Source organism: Mugil cephalus, chromosome 3, assembly GCF_022458985.1.
Source record: "Mugil cephalus isolate CIBA_MC_2020 chromosome 3, CIBA_Mcephalus_1.1, whole genome shotgun sequence".
Classification (NCBI taxonomy): Eukaryota; Metazoa; Chordata; class Actinopteri; order Mugiliformes; family Mugilidae; genus Mugil; species Mugil cephalus.
In genome coordinates, this window is record NC_061772.1 from 8,052,914 (window position 1) to 8,078,166 (window position 25,253).

The following is a 25,253-nucleotide window of genomic DNA, read 5'->3' on the forward strand; positions in this document are numbered from 1 at the left end:
ACAAGCACCGGAGAGGGCTAATTGAACAAACCAGCCTTGAGTAATGTGCTGTATATTGGTGTAATCCTGATGATGAATGGATTTTACAGCTAACATCAACATTGAGCCAAATCTTGTGCAATTTCAAAGTACCATTTTTTTTTCTAACCCCAGAGGCGTAATAAGGGCAAATAATTAGTGAAACAATATCCGACAATCCCAGATGAATTAATATTTCTTTTATTTATGTTTCTTCCATGAATTCTGCTAATAAAAATAAACCCTGAGCAAGTCTGTAGTTCTGGCATCGTTATGCTGCCAGGTGTAGCACGCTGTAATGTAAATGAGTCGAGAGAGTCAGAGTCCTGCTCATCAGCTGAGTCACAGCCACCTTCCTTCACCCACTGGCAGAGTAGCCTTTTGCAGACTGGTCTTTCTCTGTGTGTGTGTGTTTGTGTGTGTGTTGGGGGAACAGCTGTCCATGGGGCAGGGCAACAGCTGAGGACGAGGGGGGCATACGTAGAGACAGCTGTCGCCACTCCATTACCACACATGACACAACTGCCCGCTAAAACAACACACTGGGCTTTCCCTCACTGTCCCCCCTCATTCCCTTTCCATTACTCCCCTGCCTCTGCCAACACGTCTGACAGTGTATATCCTTCTGATGTACAACTCTTTTTTTTTCTCGAAAAACTCGGCGCATACAAACAGGAACCCCTTTAGGTGTTCACTCAACTGTAGGCAGATGGGCGGCCCTGTTTTTAACTACTTTCCTGTTTTTGTTCTCGGCATTTGTTTGCAAAAAAATAATTACGACTCGGAGGGGCGCTTGTCCTCAAACATCAAGACGACATAAAAACGCAAACTACTACAAAGCGCTTGTGTGTAAAAGCAGGATTACATAACAATAAATCTACCCCCAAATTGTGTCTCATTACATAGTAGGGTGAATCTCATGAGCTGCTATTATAAAGCCATAAAAACTGTGTGAAATAAGGAAAGAACTCTTTAATAATTGTAATTTGGGATACACTTCAAAACACTTTCAAGATCTTTCAAAGCCGCAGAATTTTTTGTTTGCACTATTATCATCATATCACAAGGCTTCTTGGAAAATATTGTTGAAGATAAAGTATAAGGAAAAATTTGAATGTTATTCTGAGGGAACATTTATGAACAAAGGCTGCTTAAAACGCAAAGAGACAAACGTCTGTGATGTCTTGCAACATTGATGTCTTGCTTGTGTGTTAATGGAAAACAGATAGGAAGCAGAAAGCAGATATATCTAGTAAAACGATGTCTTCTATTTGCTTCAGATGTTCATTTCTGGTACATGACCACTTGCAAATGAACTCTAGACATTATACAATGTCCAATAGTCATCGATTCCAGACACATGCAGCCTTATGTCAGACTAAACTAAGCCATCTTTAAGGATGAACTCATGTAAAAATGGTATTAACTTGTCTGGCTCAGAAACGATCTGAGCTAAAAGGAGTATTAAGTGAGGGTTTAAAAAACTTTTTACAATTCAGACTTTAATTAATCCAACTAATGCAGCAAAGAGCAAAAGTAATTAAACTGATTAAAGGCATAGTGCCCCTTTTTTTCGTGACAGTTCAAAGAACAGCGTAAACAGGGCTAAGATTAGTTGGCTACAGACAGTCTGTACAAAGGTGAGAGGTTCATACCACTGAGGCAGCACTAGGTGAGCTGTTGGTTCTTTGGTGGAAACTACGTTTTAGAGTCCGAGGAAACAGAAACAGCTGCAAAGCTTTTTTTTTTTCTTTTTTTTTTTGCATTGATCTACAAATATAATTATGACATTAGTTGTAATGCTGTGCAAAGCTGCAATATACTGTAAAGTTCTGCAGGTCCCTGTGGGCAGCACAACGGATGTCGATAAATGTCCACCTTTTGATTTGAGAAGTGATGTGTGATCCACGGTGTTTACTGTCATTCAGTACCACACACATCAGTCTGCTCCATTTGTTTTTAGGGGGGAGAAGTCACATTGCAGCATCTCATCATTCCTGTGCATCTTTCTCCAATCTCCAATAAAAACAGGTTTTTAACAAAAGTAGCATTTCATCTTCTATTCACACTGTGCACTTTACAATGCAATGAGATATAGAGGAGATATGTTTCTATGGTTTCACGGTAAAAGGTAAACCCATACTGTTACTGTGTGCCTCTAGCTGAATGTTCAGGCCGCGTTGCTCTGCACTACAAGGAAATATTATCATCTCTAAACCACCAGCTAAACCACTTTAGCTGTTGTCACCATGTGACACAGATGGTTCAGAGCAATGAGAACAGTGACATGACTGAATAAGAGCAAATGTATTCATCGCCACATCCTGTAATTTTCACCTCCCATTAGCCAGACCTTTTACACTTGTGAGGGTGCAACTACATAAATCAAAAGAGCAGGTAGCTCAGAGACACAATACCAAGACCTGTCTGTTTGTGCTCGTCATTACACTTGCACTACTAAGATGAAAGCCTCTGAATTCATTCTGCTATTACAGACCAAGGCCAACTCAAACACAAACTAATGAGTGTCACTGGGTCTTTACCCAAGAAGTCCTTATGAAGCAGAGCCAAGATTATTCTATAGCTGGCAGCTAGTGTAAGTGTTTGGAAGTTATTTAAGAGATTAAAATCCAGTCTACCTGGTCTTCCAGACGGGGTGCCAGCTGCAGTCACCACGGTGCCTGCTGAGGCAGCGCCTGCTGTGGCTGTCAGAGGTGAAGGAGAACCCACAGGTGTCGACGGATTGGATGGAAAACTACTGCTAGTGTGATCAGGTGAGTAAATCTGAAAGGAAAGAGGAGATAGAAAGAGAGAAAGGTAAGATTCATCATTAAACCATAGTGAAATGGCAGGTTGGTCACGGTTCATGTTGTTTTCCTTACAGCTGTTACAAGCTTCAAGCCAAAAACTGCATAATTAATTATGGGGATTTTATTGCAAAGGATGTCGTAAAAATGCTCAGTGCATACAACACATACAATCCATTAACAGTCATCTGTGCACAGCGCACGGCCTTAACCAAATGAATCGTAAACCATTTCTCTTTGATGTCTTGTGCTCTGTGTCAACCTGTCTAAGTCGACTGTAGGTGAAGATTAACAGTCACTCCGATTTCATTCATTAATGAACTGCTTGCTGAATCAGGCGTCTAAATCGCAGCTTTGACAAACTTAACATCTGTTTACTTGGTTTAAAAATATTGCTCAGATCATGAATAAAAGTAAAATTTAACTCAAAGATATTTAAAAATAAGCAACACATGCTTGAGCTGGCTGGATTTAAGTCCAACTCTGAAGAAGACCGAAGACCGAGGTGTCCTGCCTCAAAATAAAACAAAAGAAAACGAGAATAAAAAGTGAGAACTTTATCCTGTTTCCATTTTGTATTTATAGCTACAGCACATTTTGAATAACATGAGACATACACTGAAGCAGACTTGCAAACGTGCAGTTTTTAAGCAGCACAGTTTCATTTTATTTTTTTTAACTCGCATATAGAGTCTGTATGAGTCACGCTGGTTATTATTATTTTACTGTGGCTTTAAGAGGTGCAGACGCCCAACCTGGAAACCCCGTTAAGCCAACAACACAAAATCTCAAGGGCCACATTTCAGCCTGCAGCCAGAGATTGCATTGTGAACCATATTTCAAAATCTAGTAGTATTCATCTGTTGTTTATTTTTGCTTCTTTCTAAACTTTGTAGTCTCTACCAAGAGGACAACTAGGGCAGCTGCCCTGTTTTTCTGCATGCCACAAATTAAGTTAGCTCAGGTTTATTGCTCCAATAGAGAACAAATCAGAGTAACTTCATTGTGCCCGTGCATCCTCTGATAGGTTACTCTGAGGTCACTGAGTTTCGGACATGTCAATCACAAGGGAACCAGGAGATTACGTCTTCAGAACTTCCACTGGGATTTCATTTGTTTAAACAAATGCTGGATTAAAGCACAAACACGTCCCTGATTTTTTTCCCTCCTTTAATACGCGGGTATTTGTGGCATAACGGAACATGTCTGAGAGAAGTCAGGGTATTACGGCTGGATCCTGACTAATTAGCAGAGGGGGAAAAAAACAGCAGATCCACAGAGATTTCTCCTCCACGTTGAGATCAAATTGAGCTTGCAGGAAACGGTTGGACTTCTCTGGGGATGATAGACTGCACTCATTATTAATAATCTCCTTATTCAATCTTGATCTCTGGGCTTTAGTTTTTCAATCAACTTGGAGTATAGGAATAGAGGTTTCATTGAAGTGTGTTGCTGAATGTGGAGGAGGACCGGCCGTTGTCTGAGGAGAAGAATGACTATTTATTCTACACTGTGAGAGCAGAGTGCTTCTCCTTGCTTGGCATTTCCACTCTAGGACTCTTTAGTCAGAGACTAAGTGGGGCTGATAGTGTGCTTATCACTTTGTCACAAACAAATAAACCTCAAAACAAATCTCTAAATATTTCTACATTTTTCAAAAGCACGCTGTTTATAACCGTGACTCCTGACCCGACAATATATGACTTTCTATTCTTTTCGCTCCCTGGCTACTAACGCCGCATTCAAAGTGAAACATGGCTTATTTTACTGGAATAAATGAAGCTCCTCCTCATCATCAGTTACGCTCCCGCAGGCGGCATGGGGCCAATAAGCACGGCCAATTTAAAAGGGCGGAGAACAAAAGCTCCACAAAGGGGGGCCCATGGAGTTGAGCCACAGCAGTTATAAACTCCCCTGTGTCCCCTGATCCATCCGCCCACCCCCACCCTGGTCCAACCGTGTCCATTTCACTCCAGCTTTGTCATGCTAATGGAATTGAGTCTGCAAATATAAAGGACTTAATTTGTTATTACCATCCATGAACTCTCATATTTTGGATCCACACTAAGGGATATTCCTCCTAAATGCACAGATTGTGTGCAGAATTAAAATGTTGCTTTGCATAAAACCAATGCATTAATGGTAATATTATGTCTATGCAACACGTTAAATACCATTTGAGGATATTTTGAATGGAAATAGCAAATACATTTCAAGAGAAGATGCTCATTATGTATCTTAACTTCTGCACCTTTTAAAATATTATTGTCAAGACATATTTACTTTTTTTCAGGCTTGCTCAATTCAATGAAGGTGTCACAGTTTAAAAAAGAAAATTTTTTTACAGAGCACTTTAAATAATCTAAAGGACTGAACCATTGCAGGACGTCACAGATACCTACTGCTGTTTTTATAAAACAGAAGTGTAATCCTCTGGCTTTGGAAGCATTTTTAATGTACAGTTGCCTTTCTTGACTACTCTTAGTTTAAGCCGACAATTATCCAGGCTTAGACCAAAAACAACTACAAACATGTCCTCTGAGCTTTTTTAATCAGCAGTCAGTCAAACATTTAATTCCCTGCATGATTACTGAGGTCACCTTCTTTAGAGACAAAAAAGGACCATTATTCTCTCCTGATCTGCAGAAAAGTCAAAAGTGCGAGGCATCAGTTTATATCTCAGATAAGACTTCAGGACGGATGTGAACATGTCTTTGTAGTTGTGGTTTAAGCCACATTGACAATGCTAAACAGAAAATAATACTCACAGTGAATACATTTTCCATCTTAAGCCACAATTAATTCCAACTACTTTTAATATCTAGATTTAATCCAATGTAATTCTCCCTATGCACAGCGCAGTGACCTGGGCTCAGAGTTAAGACTGGGGTTGTAACTCACCGAGGCTAAAGCCTTGCCCAGTGCATCTCCAGTCTGTGAGCTTCCAGTGGCGGTCCCCCGATTTGCAACAGCTAGAAAAACACAGAGGGGAGCTTTGTAGTAGCAAACTCAGACAAATGAAGAGCGGTACTGTACACAAAGCAGCTATCCGACTGCGTGACTCGTTACCTTTACAGAATGGACATGAGCTATGACTGCATCGGGGCTGGTGAATTAGTCATTCTGAGCAGGTAGCTGAACTGTTAACACAAGAACGTACCCATGACCCCATCGGCTGAGTTGACGGATGGGGTGTGTGCTGCAGTGACGAATGGTGAAGTGCTGGTGTTGCTCCGGTGGAAGCTGGACATAGGGGGAAGACTGGCATTGATGTCTGGAGAGACTGAATGCGCGGGGTAATTCTGGAAGCAAAACAACACCGAAATGGTTTATTTCTGAACACGCTGCATTTATTATTCTCTGAATTATAATTCTTGACATCACCCAGGCAGCGATGGAGCAAAAGTTACTGGGGGGAGGGACAGAGATAAAGGGAGGGCAGGCAGCATCTGCAGGCTCCCTGTGATGCACTGCCAGCTGAAGCAAGCGGACAGACAAGACCAGATCAAACACTGACACAAAGAGGGTCACCAGTGTCTTCACTGATAATAACCAGACAACAACTTAAGACACACACCCACTGTGGGAGCTGTGCAAAGGGAGCGCAGGGCCGGAAAGTAAGTTACGTGTTGCAGGTGCTTAACAATACAAACATCTATTACAAAAGTCTGCAAAACAGCAGCACTAACAATAATTTACCAGCATTCACGTGCTTAAACGGAGCGTACTGAGTGATGCTGCTTACCAGTCGGTCGTGCGAGTGCAGGCTGCTGTAGTTTCCTGACTGCGGCATGTGAGATGAAGATCCTGCAAGCATCCCCCCATAGCTGGGCTGGCTGATCCCATTGGACGAATTCCACGGGTCAGACGAACTGTGGGTACCATCTAATACCAATAAATAAGGCAATTTAGAAAAATTTATTTAAACTGAAGGCAAGAACATGTTCTGACACGGTGCCAGACAGCGGCAAACCTTCAACTCCCGCCCTTATAACTTGAGGTCATCCAAGGAATACACTTTACTTTTTCCCCTCTTTGGACCAAAACATGATCCTTGTCCTGAACACAGCTGAGATAACACGAAAGCTAAAAGCAACATAAAGTCTATCTGTGTCTGGGAGTCAGTCATGGTGAATTTAAGATTTAGTAGGAGTCAATCTAGTCACTCTAATCCACAATACACTGATTTTACAGTACCAACGCAAAATAAAACAAAGAGGAAATCACTTTTAATTCAAAACCAAAGACTAAACAGCAAGAATAGCAGGAAACTTGAGTTGAACTTACCAAAGAAAGTCGCAAACATACTGTTGGAAGGTTTAGGAGAAGAGTACGAGGGGGAATCTCTGTTGAAGTCTTCTGAGTTCGGAGATGGTGCGTACACCTGCCAGGAGAACACAGGTCTTATTAGAACGGCCCACGATACGGCGAAACAACGTGGGATCAATTCAGCCGCTTATCATTTCAAGTGTAGAATACCCAGGGGTGACAGTCACACACAGCCACCGTCGGGTACGGCACCGTTTTCGTGGCGCAGTTCTGATGATGTAAATATTTCAGGAAAAATGCAAAGCGCGAGAACACTGCACAATTAATAGCAGAAGTATGTGATCCCACACGCACGCTCACGAGCACGCGCATAAACGTTAGCGCGGTATATACGGCTCTAAAGCCGCAAATACACACACACATACTTTAATGACTAGCAAGCAATCAAGCTCATGAAGGGAGGAGTGGATTATCAAGAGTATTTGCATTTCAGATCAACTCAGCCTCTAATGGAAGTATAATGACACCCGCTTACATGCATAGACTAAATGCCTGGCAAATTACAGCCTTCCCAGAGAGGGAGAAATCAAATAAATGGCAGAAAAACAGCCCGCTCTGCTTTCTTTATATTTGTACCTGCAAACTGGCAGTGGGAGGGGGGTTGGGGGTGGGAGGTGGGGGGGTACAATGGGCATGCTGTTGTACAGCTGTGAGTGTGTGCCAAGCTAGGCGGTCGGATCAAAGAGACCGAAGGCCAAACACCAGTGATGTGGTCCCTGACTTCATCCACTCCAGATGGAAGGAGCCAGGGCGAGGGAGAAAAGCATGGGGGAGGAAAAACGTTTGGACCAATTGTGCCTCCCACAGACAGGACTGGATGACCCCACAGTCGTGTAACACTAATCAGAGGCAGACCTGCCAGCCAGATTCCACCTGCACATTTCCAGTTTGTCCCACACGCTGCAAGATTTTAATGGGCTCATTTCACACTCTGACGTCGGCGGCTCACCCCTCACAACCGAGCTCCAGTACATGTGGATGTGATGACGGCCGCCAAGGTTGTTTACTTGCTTAAGATGTTTTATGGCGCAGCGCTAGGGGAAAATATGCATCACAGCGGAAGTACATACATTCAATTAGACACTGGCTCACGCGCACGGAGCGTAAAGTCAAAGCAGAAAGCGACTTAAGTGAGACTCGGTGCTGTTTGCTGAGTGAGCAGGGCTCCAGCGCGTTGTTGTCTGGGTGTGTAATTAAAGTGCTCTGGGAGGGGTGGAGCTCTCATGGGTCTTCTGGCTTACACATGTGACCAGGGCTGATAGTGGCTCCATGGAGATCTCAGGTTAGCCTCACACGGGAGCCCGGGCTTTGTCTATTGCCTCTGTCAGAACGCTCAATGGGCAGCATATGGCAACGGATAATGCTAATTGTCCTTTTTACCCTGGGCTAACCAGTCGAAGCATTAATAAACCATTCCAAACACCGGGTGCCTCATTCCGCCAGCCTACGGAGGAGAGGGCCCGCCTGGGTTTCCTTTTACAAGGCCATTAATTAAAAGCCGTCACTCACACTGATCAGCACACCAGCACAGACCTACACCGGTTATGTGAGCACCAGACGCCGATGCTTAAATAAAATTAACTGTAAAAGTAAACACAAAGTTCAAAAAGCCTTTATTTATTAAAGACAAATCCCATTTGGGACGAGTCTTGATTTCTTTTCCTATTTATAGATGTACTAAGACAAACAATGAGGTAACAATTTGACCTCTTCTGTTTTCTCCACTTAAGATACTACAGCAACTGATCAGTTCAGTTCTGTAACTACACAAATTTCAACTGAGAAAATGTATCCTGAACATCCTCCCACGTGTCTCCAAGCCTGTGGCACCTGCCTTTGAAGTTCAAGCCATGCCAATCAAAATATCAGATGCTAAAACACGACCTGACAACCACGACTGATGGAACATAACAACAGGAAGGGAAAAGGAGTTTAAAAAAATAAAACAAGGGAAAGAAAAATCGGACGGCCAAACAACTCAAAGAGAGGAGTTCAAACACTCCTAATGGCGCGTCCTGTTTTTGCACGGTATGTCATTACTTGGAATCGAACCATAACTCTGGGGAATTTTGTTTCAAGTCCAAATCTTCCGAGGCTTAGTGTGAATGAAAGACACAATGCCTGCTCAGCCCAGCCTGCTTAGAGGGGCGTTGTTCAATATTTGTGTTTGGTACTTGCCAATGTTTTTTGGAAAATAAAGGTCTCGGCATTTTCAATGTACAAAACTGTGACATTACCCAAAGACTTACTTTCACTGGCACAATATCTGACAGATGGAGTCAGTTTGACAAATAGGAAGAAATGTGCTTAACACTTAAAGTTCTTCACATATAAACAATGGAAATCAAAAACTCTGGAGATGCACATACACGCAAGGAGTCAAAAACAAAGTGTCTCCAACCTGCAGTCAATAACATAGGCCACATTAAAAACATTAAAACATTTGACTAATAAAAAAAAGTCAAAATACGTGAAAAAATCTTACATCTAAGTGAACAATCTCACAGCCTCCAGTGCCTCCTTCCATAAATTCCACTAAAACGTGGTCTTGGCGTTATGACCTTGCTAACTAATCACATCATATAGTGCTGCACAGTATAAGACAGGTCAACACCCACACACACACACAAAAACACACTGCCCCCCCGCCCTGGATTAACATGCATGCTCCAGCACAGCAACACATGTGCACATTTGTGGAGCATGAGGATGAGCTTTTAGGACGCACGAAATAACCTGTTGCACCACTGAAACAACGTCAGGCACGTCCCTCTTTAAAGAAAACAACTTCAGAGTTTCAGAGCACTTCGGGATTCGAAGTTGTTGTACGCGTGGAGGAAAAACTTTCCATGAAAACAACCACAAAATGGGTCCAACAATCACTTCAAGGCTTTCGCTTCAATTTTGTCTTTTTCGCTAATAGGCAACGGAAGAAAGATCAGTGAGAAGCTCCATCTGTACTGGTACCGTGCCACCAGCTCACAAGCCAATGGCCCACTGTGAATTCTCCCAGTGCTCCAGATGGTGAGCCTGCTATGCAACTCTGCATTATAACAAATTAATGTGGATCAAGTTGATGCAAAGAATGAGCAGCACCGGTTCTTTCTTCTTTCCCCGAATGGAAAACATGAGAGAAAAAAAAGTTGATGCTGGTTGTTTAACAAGTGCTTTTGATCATAAAGTTTGCCCGTTCTGTCCACATGCTATCAATTTTCTCGCCATCACCAACTGTAACACAAGCCTGTTAATACTTAATATGAAAAAAGATCAAAGTCATCTTTCGTGCATTGGGAACAAGAAGGGAAATGCCGTAATGGGTTATAAGGAAAGTTGAAACACACGGCTGAGGAAGATGACCTTTTGCGTACAATATAATAAAAAAAGACTCACCTCTTTGTTTTACTCTCAAACACACGTGCCCTTTATATCATGGCAAAAATAGCACAGGCAATGACAGGTGGAAATCTGCCCGTGTAATTTGCTTATGACAGGATCATTACTTAAGGATTACTGAAATGCATTGCAGAGCTCATTCAGCCATTGTTGAGAGTGTCCTTGAGCAGATTCATAAGCCCACTGGATTGTTTTTAAGCATAAAAATAGGAGAAACACTTCCCTGCAACACAAGCACAACCAATCTTTTACACCTACATGTTTATGCAAAACAGTGAAGACTCGGTTCAACAGTTCCTGAATCAGCACCAAGTGCAGCCAACACACACACACACATATAGCATGCGTGCACTGAAAAGAAAGGGTATTCACACAGAAAACATAGAAACAAAAATCAAAGAGGTCATTACAGAGAAGTTCAGAAATCACATTAGGCTCCCTGTGGCGTCAAGAATACCAAAGTGATTAAAAACAGATGGAATAACAGCAACACTGGTGCTTGGAGCTCAGTCTGCAAACAGGAAAGTCTAACCTCAACAGGCAGCCTCTTTGCCTTAATCATTCCCAGACTCCCACTTGTTATTATTTCAACCCAGTCTCGGAGCTGAAGCAACCAGCCAGTAAAAATAAATTCAAGACACCAAAAAAAAAAAAAAAAAACTTTTTGCCACGCTGTTTCATTCTGTGCATGAGAAAAAGAAAAAAAAATTGGTTTAAAAAATGGCACAACTTTATCTGTGTGTAGCCCTGAATATTTACTTTGGAGTCAGGTCAGCTCTTATACAGAGCTGGGGTACACAAAGTGGAATTGTGGTAAAAGAGAGAGTAAAGACTTTGGAGCTGCATTATTTTAGATGTACTGTCACACAGCTTCAACTGATGTAATGGAAAAATCAGACACAGGAGCCTCAGGCACATGCATCCACACAGAGAGATGAGCATTTGCTTCCACCTTAAAATGAGTGCAGTACAAAACTTAAAAGGTTTTGAAAGACAAGGACACTGAGACTGACAGTCAGAGGGATTCACCGGTCACATGCACACATGCACTCTTCTTATAGCTCCCCTCTGTTTTAGACACACACGCATTCCCAAAGAGACTACTCACCGATTTCCCGTTGTAGTAATACATTAAAGAGTTGCTGCCCATTCCAGGGACAGGGTAGGCGCAATACATTATAGCTTTAAAAATCTGAGTGATAAAGGTATACTACAACGGCACACTTGCTTTCTCTCTAGACATACATCCAAACCGCTCAAAAGGGACTAATAATTCTTTCAGTACTGGCCTCCACACAGGACCCACTCAGAGGAAACTTATGCAAAGCAGGACCGTACCATTCCACACTGTGGGAAGGGGTGGCCGTGAGAAGGGAGTGGCTCATGTGGTACATCCCTCTCTTAAGCCTCTAAGTGCTGAGCCAAAGAGGAAGAGGGCGGAGGGGGAGGAATAGGCGGCGGGGAGGTGGGTATAGAAAAGATAAAGGGAAGTGGGTGGGACAGAAAACAAATGTGTGAGCGGATTTAGAAAGAGAGAGGAAAATGTTTAATTCCGGACCTTAAAAAAAAAATTGCTGGGGAACCCCAACAACCTGGAACTAAAATAATTTCCATCTAAGCAGGATTTTATTAATATGTGTAATTCAAAGGCCAGTGCCTGGATAAGCGCAGGGAGCCCTGTTCTCATCCACACGTTTTAATCCCGAGTGTCTAATCTTTTTGTTTTTGTGATGATTAAATGAGTCTACAGGCAGTGAGGTGAAATATGGCTTTAGTAAGAACACAGCCATCTGGCAACGCGTTTTACCAGTTCCCACACGTGGCTCACACATCAATTAGGAGTCATTAGTGAGAGAAAGTGGCGCTTCAACATGTAAGAACAAAAAATCCAATCCAAGAAGCCAAATCCAGGGAATAAGGGGACGTATTTATGAAATGGGAAAGATGATAGTTTGGGTGTTAGCAGAGGGAGACCTTTAGCTGAAGTGCCTGTAAACACAGAGTTGTAAAGCATGCAACAGCTGCAAAGGGGTTGGCTTCTGATGTCGGAACAGGAAAATAATGCTCCATTTCCTAAACCCTGGGGGCCTCAGACTGGGGGGGGGGGCATTACACTGACAGCCATTTTACCATGTTTTACTGTCACTGCAAGCCACAGATCTCCCCATTACCTTTATCATGGGGGAGGAGGAGAGGGGAGCAAAGGAGAGTAGAAGAAAGGAGGGGATAGATACCATATTCCAGTGACTGTACAGGCAGACTGGAGCCTTTCATGTGCACCACTTGAAGCTTGCTGGACTAAACACAGGCCCGCAGACTCATTGAGAACATTACTGTTATAGGAAGATGAAAGCTTCCACTTCCCTAAGAAAACTAGTCCCTTATTATGCTTTTCCTTTTAGTACTGTTATTATTTATCCCCCTTTCTTCTCTGAGTCTCTTTTAAACTCATCCAAAACACTGGTTCTGCATGTTGTTACCGCTTTATATCTGGCACTGTTTCAAGTTGATGCTTTAAGGAAAATGGTCATGATAGAAGTGTTTGAAGGGGTTTAAAACAAGTCCAGACACACAGCGCAGTGTTGTGAGGAAAGCACATGAAAGCAGGGACAAACAGGCATTCATTTAGAAAAGCTAGCGCACACACAGACACTCATCGATACACACACAGAGACACACACATACATCAATCCCTTTCTTCATCTACTAGCACCACGGTCCCGTCAATTTTATTTAATTAAACTTCATGAATCACAGAGCCTGTTAAGACTGATCATTAAGATCAGATCGTATTGGATCATGTAAAAGGCAGGTGTGAACACCCGCAGGACACAATGAGATCGCATCTGAGAGATCCGATCCCTGACCACATTTGGAGGTGGTCTGGGTCTCATGGGTCCGCATGGGTCCACATTCCTTTGGTTGTGTGAACACAATACATCCTGAGTCACATTAAAGACCGCTAATACTCAACAGGGGTGCTTTTGCGTCAGAGGAGTTATGCCTCATTCATTCAGAAAAAAAAACAAAAAAAACGCATGACTGCTAATATAAATGATCGCCTGAAAAGGAAAAAGCACTGTAAGTGATGTCTGTTCATAGGTGTAATGAGAGCCTTTTAAAATATTCTATCCTTGTAGCTGTTAACTAAATAAAAATAAATGAATCTAAGTAAGAATGTACAAATGACAATATTTATTACAGGTACATGAGTGTGATTCTGTCATTAAGTAATATATCAGCATGCTGTTAATTATTGATGCGGTCATGTTGATGTATGATGATCTGTGTTCCCTCCAACCACCGGCGTCTTTATTTACCTTTATTATCAGAGATCATCATTCGCATGGGAACTTCCAGGGTTGGAGTTACAATGTATTTGTGTGCAGGTCAAGGTGGAGATCAGTAAATATTAACGTTTGTGCCAAAGTCATGACACACACACCTAAAACAACGCTGTGCTCTGTTGTGGAGCAGCGGCAGAAATCTATTAGAGACATCCACTGTTACAATATTCTACTGGTCCCCAGATGACGCATACACGGCTCAAAATTAAGACCGGATCTGGAGATTCATTTGGAGATGCATGTTAATGCCAGGTCTGAATAAAGCTGGTCACTTGTGATCGGATTGCCCAGATCGCATCTTAATGCAAGGTCACAGTGACAATGACACACAGTTCACAGCCTTGATAATGTGCACAGCAGTCAGCGTCGCTCTGGGAGGTGAAGACTCAGCTCCACCCACCCGTTCACACTATCCTCTCTAGAGACACTCGAGTCATGGCAAGGTGCTTTTCGTGGGATTTGTTTGGGTGTTGAAAAACACAGAGAAAATCCACAGGCTGAGGTCACCCCCATCTCATGCATGGATTTAGCAGTGATGTCATCTGACGGGAAGATTGTTTCCTGTAAGACGCTCTGCTTCTAATTAGGGAGGTCTGACTCAGAGAATGGGGGCGTGTGGGGAATTCAGACCCTCACCTTCTCAAACCCTGGCTTTATCATGAATGGGTTGAGGGAGACTCATAACACGTAGGTTTCAGGTTCCCCTCTTTATGTTTTCTCTATTTTAAAGAAATAGAGAAAATGGTAAACACCATTTAGTGTGTTGACTACAAGGCCAACAAATTCAAATGCATATAAGCAGCACAAACAATGTTCAGCTGAGGTTGAGTGTGTACGAACGGTGGTCGTTCATATGTATGATCATTTTGGAGGATGTTGTTTGTGGTGCTGTTAGACTGGATTGAAATGAACACGAAGTGTTTCTGTTATTTAGCCTAGCTGTTACTTAACACGAATAAGGATGACCATGACTTTCACAGAGTTAAGTTTTAGTGGGGTAGCTGTGGATTAATTTCGATTAATCACGATTAAATTTCATTCATTTTTAATCTATATTAATTGCGTTTCATTTTGCATGGGCAAACAGACTCAAGAAAGAAGAGAATATATGTGCACTTAATGTGTTTATTAAACACCTTCAACAGTTTCAACAAAACAAATTGAAATAATGATCTGTCTCTTTTTAAACAAACATTTATGCAGCCCTGCTCCTCCTCTTTCAGCCAGCTATTAAGACAAACTAATTTGTTGACATTGTCCGAGAGGAGAGCTGACCACTTCTTATTTACAATGTTGCCTGCAACTGAGGACAGTGCCTCACACTCTCTTGCAGGAGTGGCCAGATATTTGCAGGCCAGCATTGCCAGCTTGTCTTAGTTTGTTGCAAACTGGGCGACGCGTTAGTGCTAGCAGAATCGCCAACCAACGTATGCTTCGCATTAATGTGGTATTTTAAGCTGGAAGTGTTTTGGTGAAAAGAAAACTCCTTCCTGCAGAATGTGCATAATATTTTATGTCGGTCAACTGGTCCATCTTTTTTTTTTGTTTGTTTGTTTGTTTTTTTGCGACTCAAATTTCCCATAGAGAGGGGGATCGTGTTGTTTAGCGTCTTCCATCTTTATGCGTTGGTTCTGCTGCCTGTCACTACCGGATCAACTGCACATGTGCGACGGTAACTCTACTTAGACAAACTGATTTAAAACGCGTGCATGGTCCTGCCTAACCAACACAATAGTGTCTCTATATGAGTAAGCGTCTGATATTAATGACAAATCTAAAATCAGACTCCTAAATGAACGCTTTAAAATCAAATGCCAGCTTTATTTGTTACGTCCAGTGCTATGTAAAAAAGTCAGTGGGAACTTGAACAGCGCAAATGTGGATGAGCAATAAGGGATGAGTAAAGGAGACTGGCCTCTTTGTTTTGAAAGTGAGTCGGTGAAGCATTGAGCCCTTCTACATTATTCATCACTGTGGCCGGAATACAACATACATACGATGTGAAGTTGTCATGAACACTTTTGTTAAGACTCAGACGCATCCAATCAAAAGCAGTTCTGTGAGTTCCTGCCTGAACGCTACAACACTTCTTCTCTCATAACAGAGATGTTGACAGAAATAAAGAGGAATCGACCAAATAGGAAAAGCGCTGCGGCCTGTCTGTAGCCTGACTGACTTCAGAGAAACATTGCAGCAGCTGAATATGCACGTAGAACTCAGCTGCACAGCTGTAAACACTGTTTCAACAAAACTCTTAACTGGTCAGGTTGATAAGCTATCAGTCAAATAAATGCCCCTCATGTCTAAACAACGCTGAGGAATAGGTTGCGCTTTTCTTCTTTTCTCTTTCTCTGCTCATACCCTATGATCCTCTCAGCGGCTAAAACTGTAGCTCAGAGATGCTGTAAGAAGTTTGTTGTTACCTACAGATGGCACAAACCTTTACAGATAAATATACAGCACAGACCTTGATAAGAGACATATAAGAAGTTGTGCAGAAAGAGTGTGTGTGTGTGCGTGTGTAGTGAAGAATGAGGCATCATGAACTTTAATAGAGCTCAAATGTAAATAAAACTGACTACCACCTATTTGAGATTCTGAGACTGTCAACCACAGCTGTTTAACGCGTCGTCTTTTCTCTAGGTCAAAATTCCACAGCTTTCATGAAGCAGCCCGGCCCATTAGTTTGTCCACCCACAGGATAATTAAGCAGAAAAAATCACATATTAAGCTACACAGTAAGCTTAGAATGAGGACAAAAATAAAACGGACTGATTTACTCATCTAATAAACTCACTAAACTCATCAATCAGCACTTTCAGTCAGCAAAAAAATGATATCTGAACCATAGGTGCATGTGTTTCATTCTTTCAAATTATTTACGGTTTTAGCTGAGGAAACTTTTTTTTATTATTATTACTTTGGACACAGTGAATGAGCGTTGGTACAAAACGTGCATGTCATGTTATGGACAATCATTTCATACGAGTCACATTACAGCGTAGATGGAGGTAATCATTAGCAGGAATGTCGTACCACTCCTGTGCATTCGGATTCTGCAATAGTGTAAAAGTAACATGCACTGTTTTCGATCATGCTTACAAGTCTGCAAGAAGGCTATACACAGCTCAGCTGGGTACTGGCTCCAAAACTCACACTGAATTATTATTAATATATTAATACACATTTTCCCAAACTAGCAGAAGTAAAAAGAGCTATATATATATACATGGAATATAAAAAGAGCTGGCATGCCATTTTATTCAGTCATCTATAACAAATCCTGGAAAGTTTTGAAATTAACATGATTTATCTATACATTATCATTGATGTTGGATCAGTTGTGTCAGACTGTCCAGCAGAGACATTACTTTTCTATCTATTTTCTATATCAGCCTGCAGGATGACAGTTCTTCATTGGTTTTTGATATAATTCTGTACTTAGACTCGTTTAACGTTCACACAATGGAACAAAATGAAAACACTGACTTACATACATTTGTCTGTATAATCAATTTCTGAATTACAAACTGCTCCATCTAATAGATAGATAGATAGATAGATAGATAGATAGATAGATAGATAGATAGATAGATAGATAGATAGATAGATAGATAGATAGATAGATATATAGATAACAACATGATAATGCTCTAATAATTCACTGGCAAACCCTGAGCTAATAAATGACATAACATTTGAAATGAGGCTCTTTGACAACATGTAAACAAGAGAAACAAACCAACACACACATTCTACACTGAACAGTCACAAGCTATCAACATTACACAGGACTGAAAGGATTTATATTTATTTACCTCTGACCTACGGGTCAGTTCTGGGGTTCGGGACATCTTAAGCTTCTACATGAGCTTCGTGTGGTTCACTGATGTACTTTCCAGGTCACAGCCGACAGGCTCAGACGTCACTAAATGACATCTGAAAACTCTACCTTGGTGAATGTTGACAGGCTGTGTTCTTGAGTCTGCCAACGATCTGAAATCAAGGTTTGCATTAATGCCGTAAACTCACGCAAGGCCTACTTGAATAATTTACAACAGGCCAGAATGTGAGTAATGACTTTAATCTGTGCATTATTTCCGTACTTTTTGTCCGTTTAACTCCTTGTTCTCCTCACAGATGAAAGGGTTCAGGCCTCTGGCTTGTTTGCCTGTTCCATTATCAGCAGCGTCTAATGTCAGTGGTAAATTTCAGCAACCCAAACAAAGATAAACACAAAGGCCCAGGGTCCCAGGGGCGGCTGCGACTGTTCAACATCCCCCCGTCAAACCAAGGGTGTCTATCTAATCAGGCATCTGATGAGGCCATCTCTGGGACGCATGCTAACTGAGGTCGGGTCAGAGACTAAAATATTTCCCCAGCCAGTCGACAGACTGTGATACACTTTTATCACCTATAATAACACAACCAGCCCCAACAGCTACACTAACACTACACCTAGAATACACGTTGTAGTTAGTATTTCTCATTCTTTAATGTTTCTGCTCCAATGCTAACCCCTGCCTGCAGGACACTGTGGAACCAACAACCTGCAGATATACAGTAAATCACTTATAGCATCTCAGATGCTCCACACAAACTTAAAGTATATTCCAGCGTATTTACAGCTGCACTATGGACACAATAAATGATTTGATGCTGATATGAGAGCCTACACGAATGCACAAACTCACCTTACAGTTTGCCAGTTTAACAAAACTGAGAGCAATGAAAGCTCAGATGACATTTAACACCATTTCCTTAATCACGCGTCAACCCTCCACACCCTTCTGGTCTGGATTTAAGGTTTTAAACGCATCCTTACACCAGTAGAGTAGAACTGAATGGTTAGAATATACAGGTCAAGAGACAGACCTAATAAAAAATATCTAAAATACATTACAGGGAGAACTGGCTCATGGGGACAGCAACACCAACATTCACATGATTATTGGCTTTGTCTCGAGCTGAATATGTCCTGTACAGTTGGCTTGTCTGGGCCTGTTTGCATGGAACTACTTTAATATGGGTGGGTTTGATAAGATTAGTGAGACTTTATGCGTAATTACAGCGTTTTTAACAGTAGAACCAGTGCACTGACCTAAAAGCGGTAAAAAGCTGCTTTGAGCTGTAGAGATGCCTATTAATTTTCAGAGGGTTTGGCCGGGTTTGTGCAAGCTTGTAATTCACATGTGGTTGTTTGATCATTAAAATCTAATTTATAATACATTTCCTCTCATTCTACATTTTCAAATCTTATTCTGGCCACATTTCTCTGCATCAAATTAACCACGAGTGAATCGTGGCATTTAGAGCACTACATAAATGATTAGTAAATTAACCAATCAGTTTAATGAGACAATGTCCTGTATGTTTGCTGTATTTTGTAAAGGTATTTTAAGGATGTCTGACTCTATAGGAATTTCTTAAAATTTGTTCAATTAGAGGAAAAGTGATTTGTTTAAATACTGTTTAATATTTGTTCTATTTATCACAGGACATTTAGAGGCCTAAAATTGTTACTATGCATGTGTGACTTGTATGCACATACATCCATTTATGATGTTCATCCTCCCCGTGTGAAATGCATTTGTTCGTTGTTTTGCATCAGGAAATGTTAGTGGTTTTATTGTAGAGTAGCTGAAGACAGAGTTATGAAACATGCAGCCTCATACTATTCTGCTGGGTGGCCCCAAAATCCAAATTTACCAGAGACATAAAAAGGCCTGTGGTCTATCTGGATGTTTACATGCGGCTTTACAGATGCATTTCTACCATCTCTTCACCAAAGCCTGTTACTACATCCCAGCCTGCAGAGGCTCAAAGCAGGAAACAAAGGAGCTGCTCTCTTAACAACAGGAACATTAGGTTACTGTTGCAGTACAGTATTATCATCATGAGCTGCTGAAGACAGATGGCTAGAGAGGGAGACAGATAGAGAAAAAATATAGTGTTTGAATGTCATGCACCAGACAGCACTGCGAGGAACATTACTATGTCTTAAGATTCAGAGCCTAGAGCTGACTTCCTTTCTTACAGCTCGCACAGTTCAAATCTCTCAGAAACAAGGGTGTCTGAGTGATCTGTCAAAAGCAAATGTCAATCTTCTTTGTCATCCACACTCAGGGTTCTCGCTTGCAAAAGTCCCCGAGGGGAACTGAATCTCAGCCCACCACTTTCTTTCTCTCATCCTGCAGCCATAGCATCACCAGAGCCAGGGAGGAAGTGTCACATCAAGCCGCTGCGCCTCTGACAAGGGGGGGAAAAAACACTACTCGCACAAACAAACTGACATGCAGACACACAAACACACACCATGCCCTTGCAGCCTCCCATAAATATCCTACAAGATGCAGCGTTCCCCCACAAGCTACAAAAGCCTCCCTTTCTCCCTCTCCTTGTTCAGTCTCTCTTGTCAGGCAGGTGCCCACGCAGCTGCCCATCAGCGTGTCCATGCTCTGTCCTTCGCTCTCAGTTCACGCAGTCAAATAACACTTGGCCGATTATGGCAAAGGTTTCTACTGTAACAATAAATCAAGGAAAAAGCTTTGTTGCCATTTATCTACAACAGAAAGCTATGAATATCAGAAAAACTGCTGGTACGACTTTTGAGTAAAACAATTTCCCGTAAATCTTTAAAATAACAAGACTTTCCAAGGTGTTTACATCCCACAGTTACAACCACTGCAGTATCCCGGGTCTCCAAGGCCACAACCAGCAGACCACAGAGGAAAGTATGTGTGTGGCTGAGGGAGGAGGGTGTCTGTATATAAGATGAAAAAGGCCTATAAACATTTAAATGTTTGCAATCACCAGCTGGCCTGTCTAGATAGTCTTCACATCCTGGAGCACTGCAGTGTCAAAACCTAAATGCACAGAGGATGTGCTCCAGTAAATATTTTGATTCAGCCCCATCATGTAGTGTACACACACATCATGCTTGGCTTGGTAACTTACGCTGCCCATCTGATTTAAACCCCCCTAAATTTATTTTTAGACTGAGAAGCAAGAATACAAGCTAGAGGAAAAATAGGGGATTTGAAAATGAAATAAATAAATAAGAAAATTCCCAGCAGTAGACATAATGATAGGAAGCTCTGTGTTGATTTTTTATTTTTTTTTAAATCAAGCAGCTATTCAGGTCTCCGGTGAGGCTCCTGCATTTGCTTACACAGGCAAAAGCTTTCAGCGGCATCTGCAGCTGCATTCATGCTTTACAGGTACACTGCAGGCTCTTCACACAGCTGCCTCTGGCAAAGTAGACCTGACTCCAGGTGCGCCTTCCCCTCGACACTTCTTCAACGCCACCTTCACTACTTCCAGCGTCGGTGCCAGCAATACAAACACAGGACTTGGCTGACAACCATCCTCATGCATGCAGCTTGCACTCTCTCCAACAAGGACTATACACATTTTTAAGGGTCGCAGGTAGCCATTTTCACCATCCAATAGCGCGTGCTCCCAGACCTCACCTTTGCTTTCTATTAGTCTTATGCCAATAACGGAACACCCGCTAAAAGCTGCTAGACAACCTCCCACTCAAACACTTTGCACATATGCCACGTATCAAAAAAAAAGCCGCTTTATGTTTTACTTTCTCTGTCAGCAGGTTACGGGAGACCTATAGGCCTTTATTCAACACTGCCATCTTTATTCTTTCAAATGGGATCAAAGACTAACTGGGATAATTCCTCCAAGCTCCAGGCTTTATCTTCTGAGCTGTACTGAGTGACAAGACGAAGCTGTATTTTATCCCATGCTCTGTCACACTTTTTCCCCATCTAGCATTGTACGGCTTGATTGTACTCTTATGAGTCACAGAGCCGCACCTGCGCCCATGTGTTAAGTACTGACAAATAAAAGCCCAGCGTCCATTTACACAACAAAGAGATGTAACCCGCGAGGCAGCCATTCTTTGCCCCCCTCCCTCCGTCTGACAAGACCTCAAATATATCACTTACTTAAGAGGAAGGCAGCACACGTTCCTGCTTCTGCCAGGGACTGCTTCTCTCCCTCGTGCTCTGACAAACTTCTTTTCAAACACAAATCCAGAAACAAAACACACGCCAGCCTTTTATGTTCGGTGGCCTGTTCCATATTTAATTTCGGAGTAACAGCAGTAGAGGTGACGATTATCAAAGCTCTGAAAGGCAAATCCAGTCTCAGGCTCCCTCACTTAAAAAAAAAATAAATAAAATAAAATAAATCTGTCATTGTTGAAGGAAGGAAAATGGTGGATTTGGGTTAACCAGTTGCTTCTCATTATAGAGAAAACAATTATTGTCTCCGACCAGTTCTCAGACTTCGAGGCAAGGCTTAATAAAACCTTTGCCAATCCACCTGGGTTTTAACAATGAACATCTGACTTACTGATTTATGCATATTAATGAACTCCAACACTCCCCCGTCTGAGCAAATACAAGCTGAGCTCCACACTTCTCTGCATCCTAATGGTTTCTGCTCCACCGGGATCATTACCAATAGAAATTTCAGATATTCTGTGCTATTAATCTCTGTCTGTCCTCCTGTTCGGCTACGTAATGACTAATTAAACATCAAAAGAGCAGAGCTGGGGATCCGCTCTGACAGCCTCTCTTTCTCCCAGGAGAGGCTGTGAGGAGGCTAGACTATGACAGGGCAGCGCTGAAAATCAATCACCTCAAGGTCCACACTCGCAGAGACGCACGCACACACATTCACGCATGTAGACACACACTCAAAACAACAAACATCTACAGAATAAGTACCCTACCGAGACCTTTGCATGCCAAGATTAAACAGCAAACATGTAAACAACACACACTAAAAGTCAGGACTTTGTAACATTACAGACACCACTGGTGTCACTGCTCGACACGAACCACTGAATTCCCATTCAAGAAGCGCGGTAATGTTGTCAAGAGCGCTCTTTGTGCTGTGGAAAAGGAGGGAAGGTGTGTGTGTGTGTGTGTGTGTGTGTGTGTGTGTGTGTTTGTGTTTGTTTAGGTAAGCTCACTGTGAAATCTATTTATATGAGAGGTAGATGATCTTCCACTCACAGATGAAGGCAGGCCAGGGGGGACCTTGCGAACCTTTTTTGTCTGTAGAGGATCTGTGGAGAGATGAAAGCACATCTACTCATTCAAAGGCAAAAGAGAGACAACTGTAAACAAGCCATGACACAAAATCCATTGTGTGGAGGAAAACATTACGTGTGATTTCCACATGAACAACAAAAGAAAACATTACATGCAAGAGAAATGCGTATGTACTTGTTTTCAACTGCAAATACACGGCAGCAAGGAGTCTGGCCGGCAATGTTACAGTCCTGACTGAGCAGACCGGTGGATATCAAAATAACATGTTGATGTAAATTTTAGTATTTTGATTTACTGATGTGTGGACTAAAGAGGCAGCAACATTTTTGAGTGGTGCCATTCTTGTGTTAACTATTTAAGGCTGACCTACTATAGGAGCGCAGTGTCACATTCAAATACTGTATAAGCTTCACTTGTCCCTGAGAAGGGCCTTTTAGAGCATTTGTCACTTATCATTAAGATGCCACCGACCGATGGGAGCAGGATCTGGTAGAGAACGTCTTCTGGGATTGGCCGCGGTGAATGGGTAGAACGGAGCCGCTGACTTCCCTGACGTAGTGACTGGACTTGGACTCGCCAACCCGATGTCTGACCTTATAGAAGACTGGAAAAACAAAGCAAACATACACACTATTAACACCAAAGGAAACCGTCAATTAGCAGAGACAAAACTGATTGTTTGCTGCGTTTTAGCCAACATGAGTTGGTAATTTAGTGAGTAATTTCACACCTCACCAGCTCCATTGTTTGAATAACTTCAGGTGCTTTTTCCAAAAATAATGCATTAGTAAAAAAAAGCATGCAAGCATCAGTTGAGAATTAACTGCAATGACCTACATAACTCTTGTTTTAAATAAATAAACTAAAAAATCTTGCAGTGGAGTCCCAGATCTCACACACACACACACACACACATTATGGACTGTGCCAGAGATTGAAAGGTCATCCTGTTACCAATATCTATTTAATCTCCACTACCCCAACAAACTGGGTTAAGAGGCCAATTAAGAGCTTATTCTAATTAGAGTAATCGGCTACGGACCAAGAGAGCAAGGATCATGTGAGTGAGTATAATTCATGTGCAGCAGTCGGCTTAAGGACTCGGCTCACGAGGCCTCTTGGATTCTCCTTTGCGATGTTTGACACAGTGACCACTCCAGCACATGATTAAAACGAGATGTTACGTTTTTGATTCATGCACCGAAACGCACTCGAAAACAAAACAATTTCTACGTCTTATTTCTCCAACCTAAAATGTAGGTCATGAAAAACTGCAGACAAACGCGGGTTCTGTGAAATGACGACCTGTCATCGGTGCTACAGTGTTAACATGGCGCACACTAGACCCACTTCTGCTGTCGCCTTTGTTCAGTGCTATTGAATCCTCCATTTTTAGGTGTTGTTACTCAGAGAAGTATGACTAAGGAGTCAAGCAAATTGTGGACGTGTGTGATTATAGGATCCTAGTGAAACTTGAAGGAGAATTAGCTGAACTAAATGCATTTCTCCTGGGGTTAAAATGTTAAGACGATCTTGTCAAGCCTCACAAACAGGAAGATCTGAAATAGACAATGGTCTGTCTGTCTGTATCTGGGGTACTGATATGAAACCTCTTAGACAAGAAGTTACCACATGAAAAAAGGGCATGAAGTCGCTCTGTAAAGGTTATTTAAATTCACACAATACATCATCTATTTCAGGTGATATGTTGCGTTAATTTTATTGCTCACTCTATTGTATAGTTGTCTTACTGCACATCTTTGCTTGGATGGGATTATCTAAAGCTTTGGCTTGTTTTCAAGAGAAATAGACGGTATAAAAACTGTACACAGGGGTCTGTTAGGAGAAACTGAACATTTGATGAGAAACTCACCTGGCAACCAGATGCTCCAGTATCTCTCCCAAAGCCAAGAAACGAAGCCCTCTCTGATTTACCTGGGAAACACAGAAAAGCACTCATCATAAATATTAAGTAAACCAGGGATAACACCCAATAACCATCTGTAGTATTTGGTTGTTTATTCTGTAGCGCTGGATGACTTGTAGTAAACATGTATGTTTGGTTAATTATCGTAAAAACACTAGGACTGGGTCAAAAAAAAAGACTCAAACTTTTTTGAATGACCTGATACTGATTTATAAAAAAAGAAGTTTGAATTCATTTTTAAAATATATGCCAAGTAGAGATGAAATATTGGGGAATACTACAATAATTCTCTTTCATCACTCATTGCATTTACATGAACAGGTTAATTGAGCCCAGTTTACATGCAGCGGAGAAA

General features: G+C 41.9%; 1 protein-coding gene across 5 annotated transcripts in view; it reads right to left on the reverse strand.

The window, feature by feature from the left end:
* Positions 1–25,253, reverse strand: part of tcf12 (transcription factor 12) — a 70,489-nt gene that overhangs the window by 11,823 nt on the left and 33,413 nt on the right. For all 5 annotated transcript variants that reach the window (XM_047580264.1, XM_047580266.1, XM_047580267.1 and 2 more), the window contains exons 6-13: positions 24,845–24,906; positions 23,443–23,575; positions 22,933–22,985; positions 7,113–7,209; positions 6,571–6,710; positions 5,986–6,127; positions 5,727–5,797; positions 2,658–2,802 (exon numbers count right to left, since the gene is read on the reverse strand). In XM_047580264.1, coding sequence (XP_047436220.1) covers positions 2,658–2,802; positions 5,727–5,797; positions 5,986–6,127; positions 6,571–6,710; positions 7,113–7,209; positions 22,933–22,985; positions 23,443–23,575; positions 24,845–24,906 — 843 coding nt within the window. The remainder of the gene's footprint in view (positions 1–2,657; positions 2,803–5,726; positions 5,798–5,985; positions 6,128–6,570; positions 6,711–7,112; positions 7,210–22,932; positions 22,986–23,442; positions 23,576–24,844; positions 24,907–25,253) is intronic.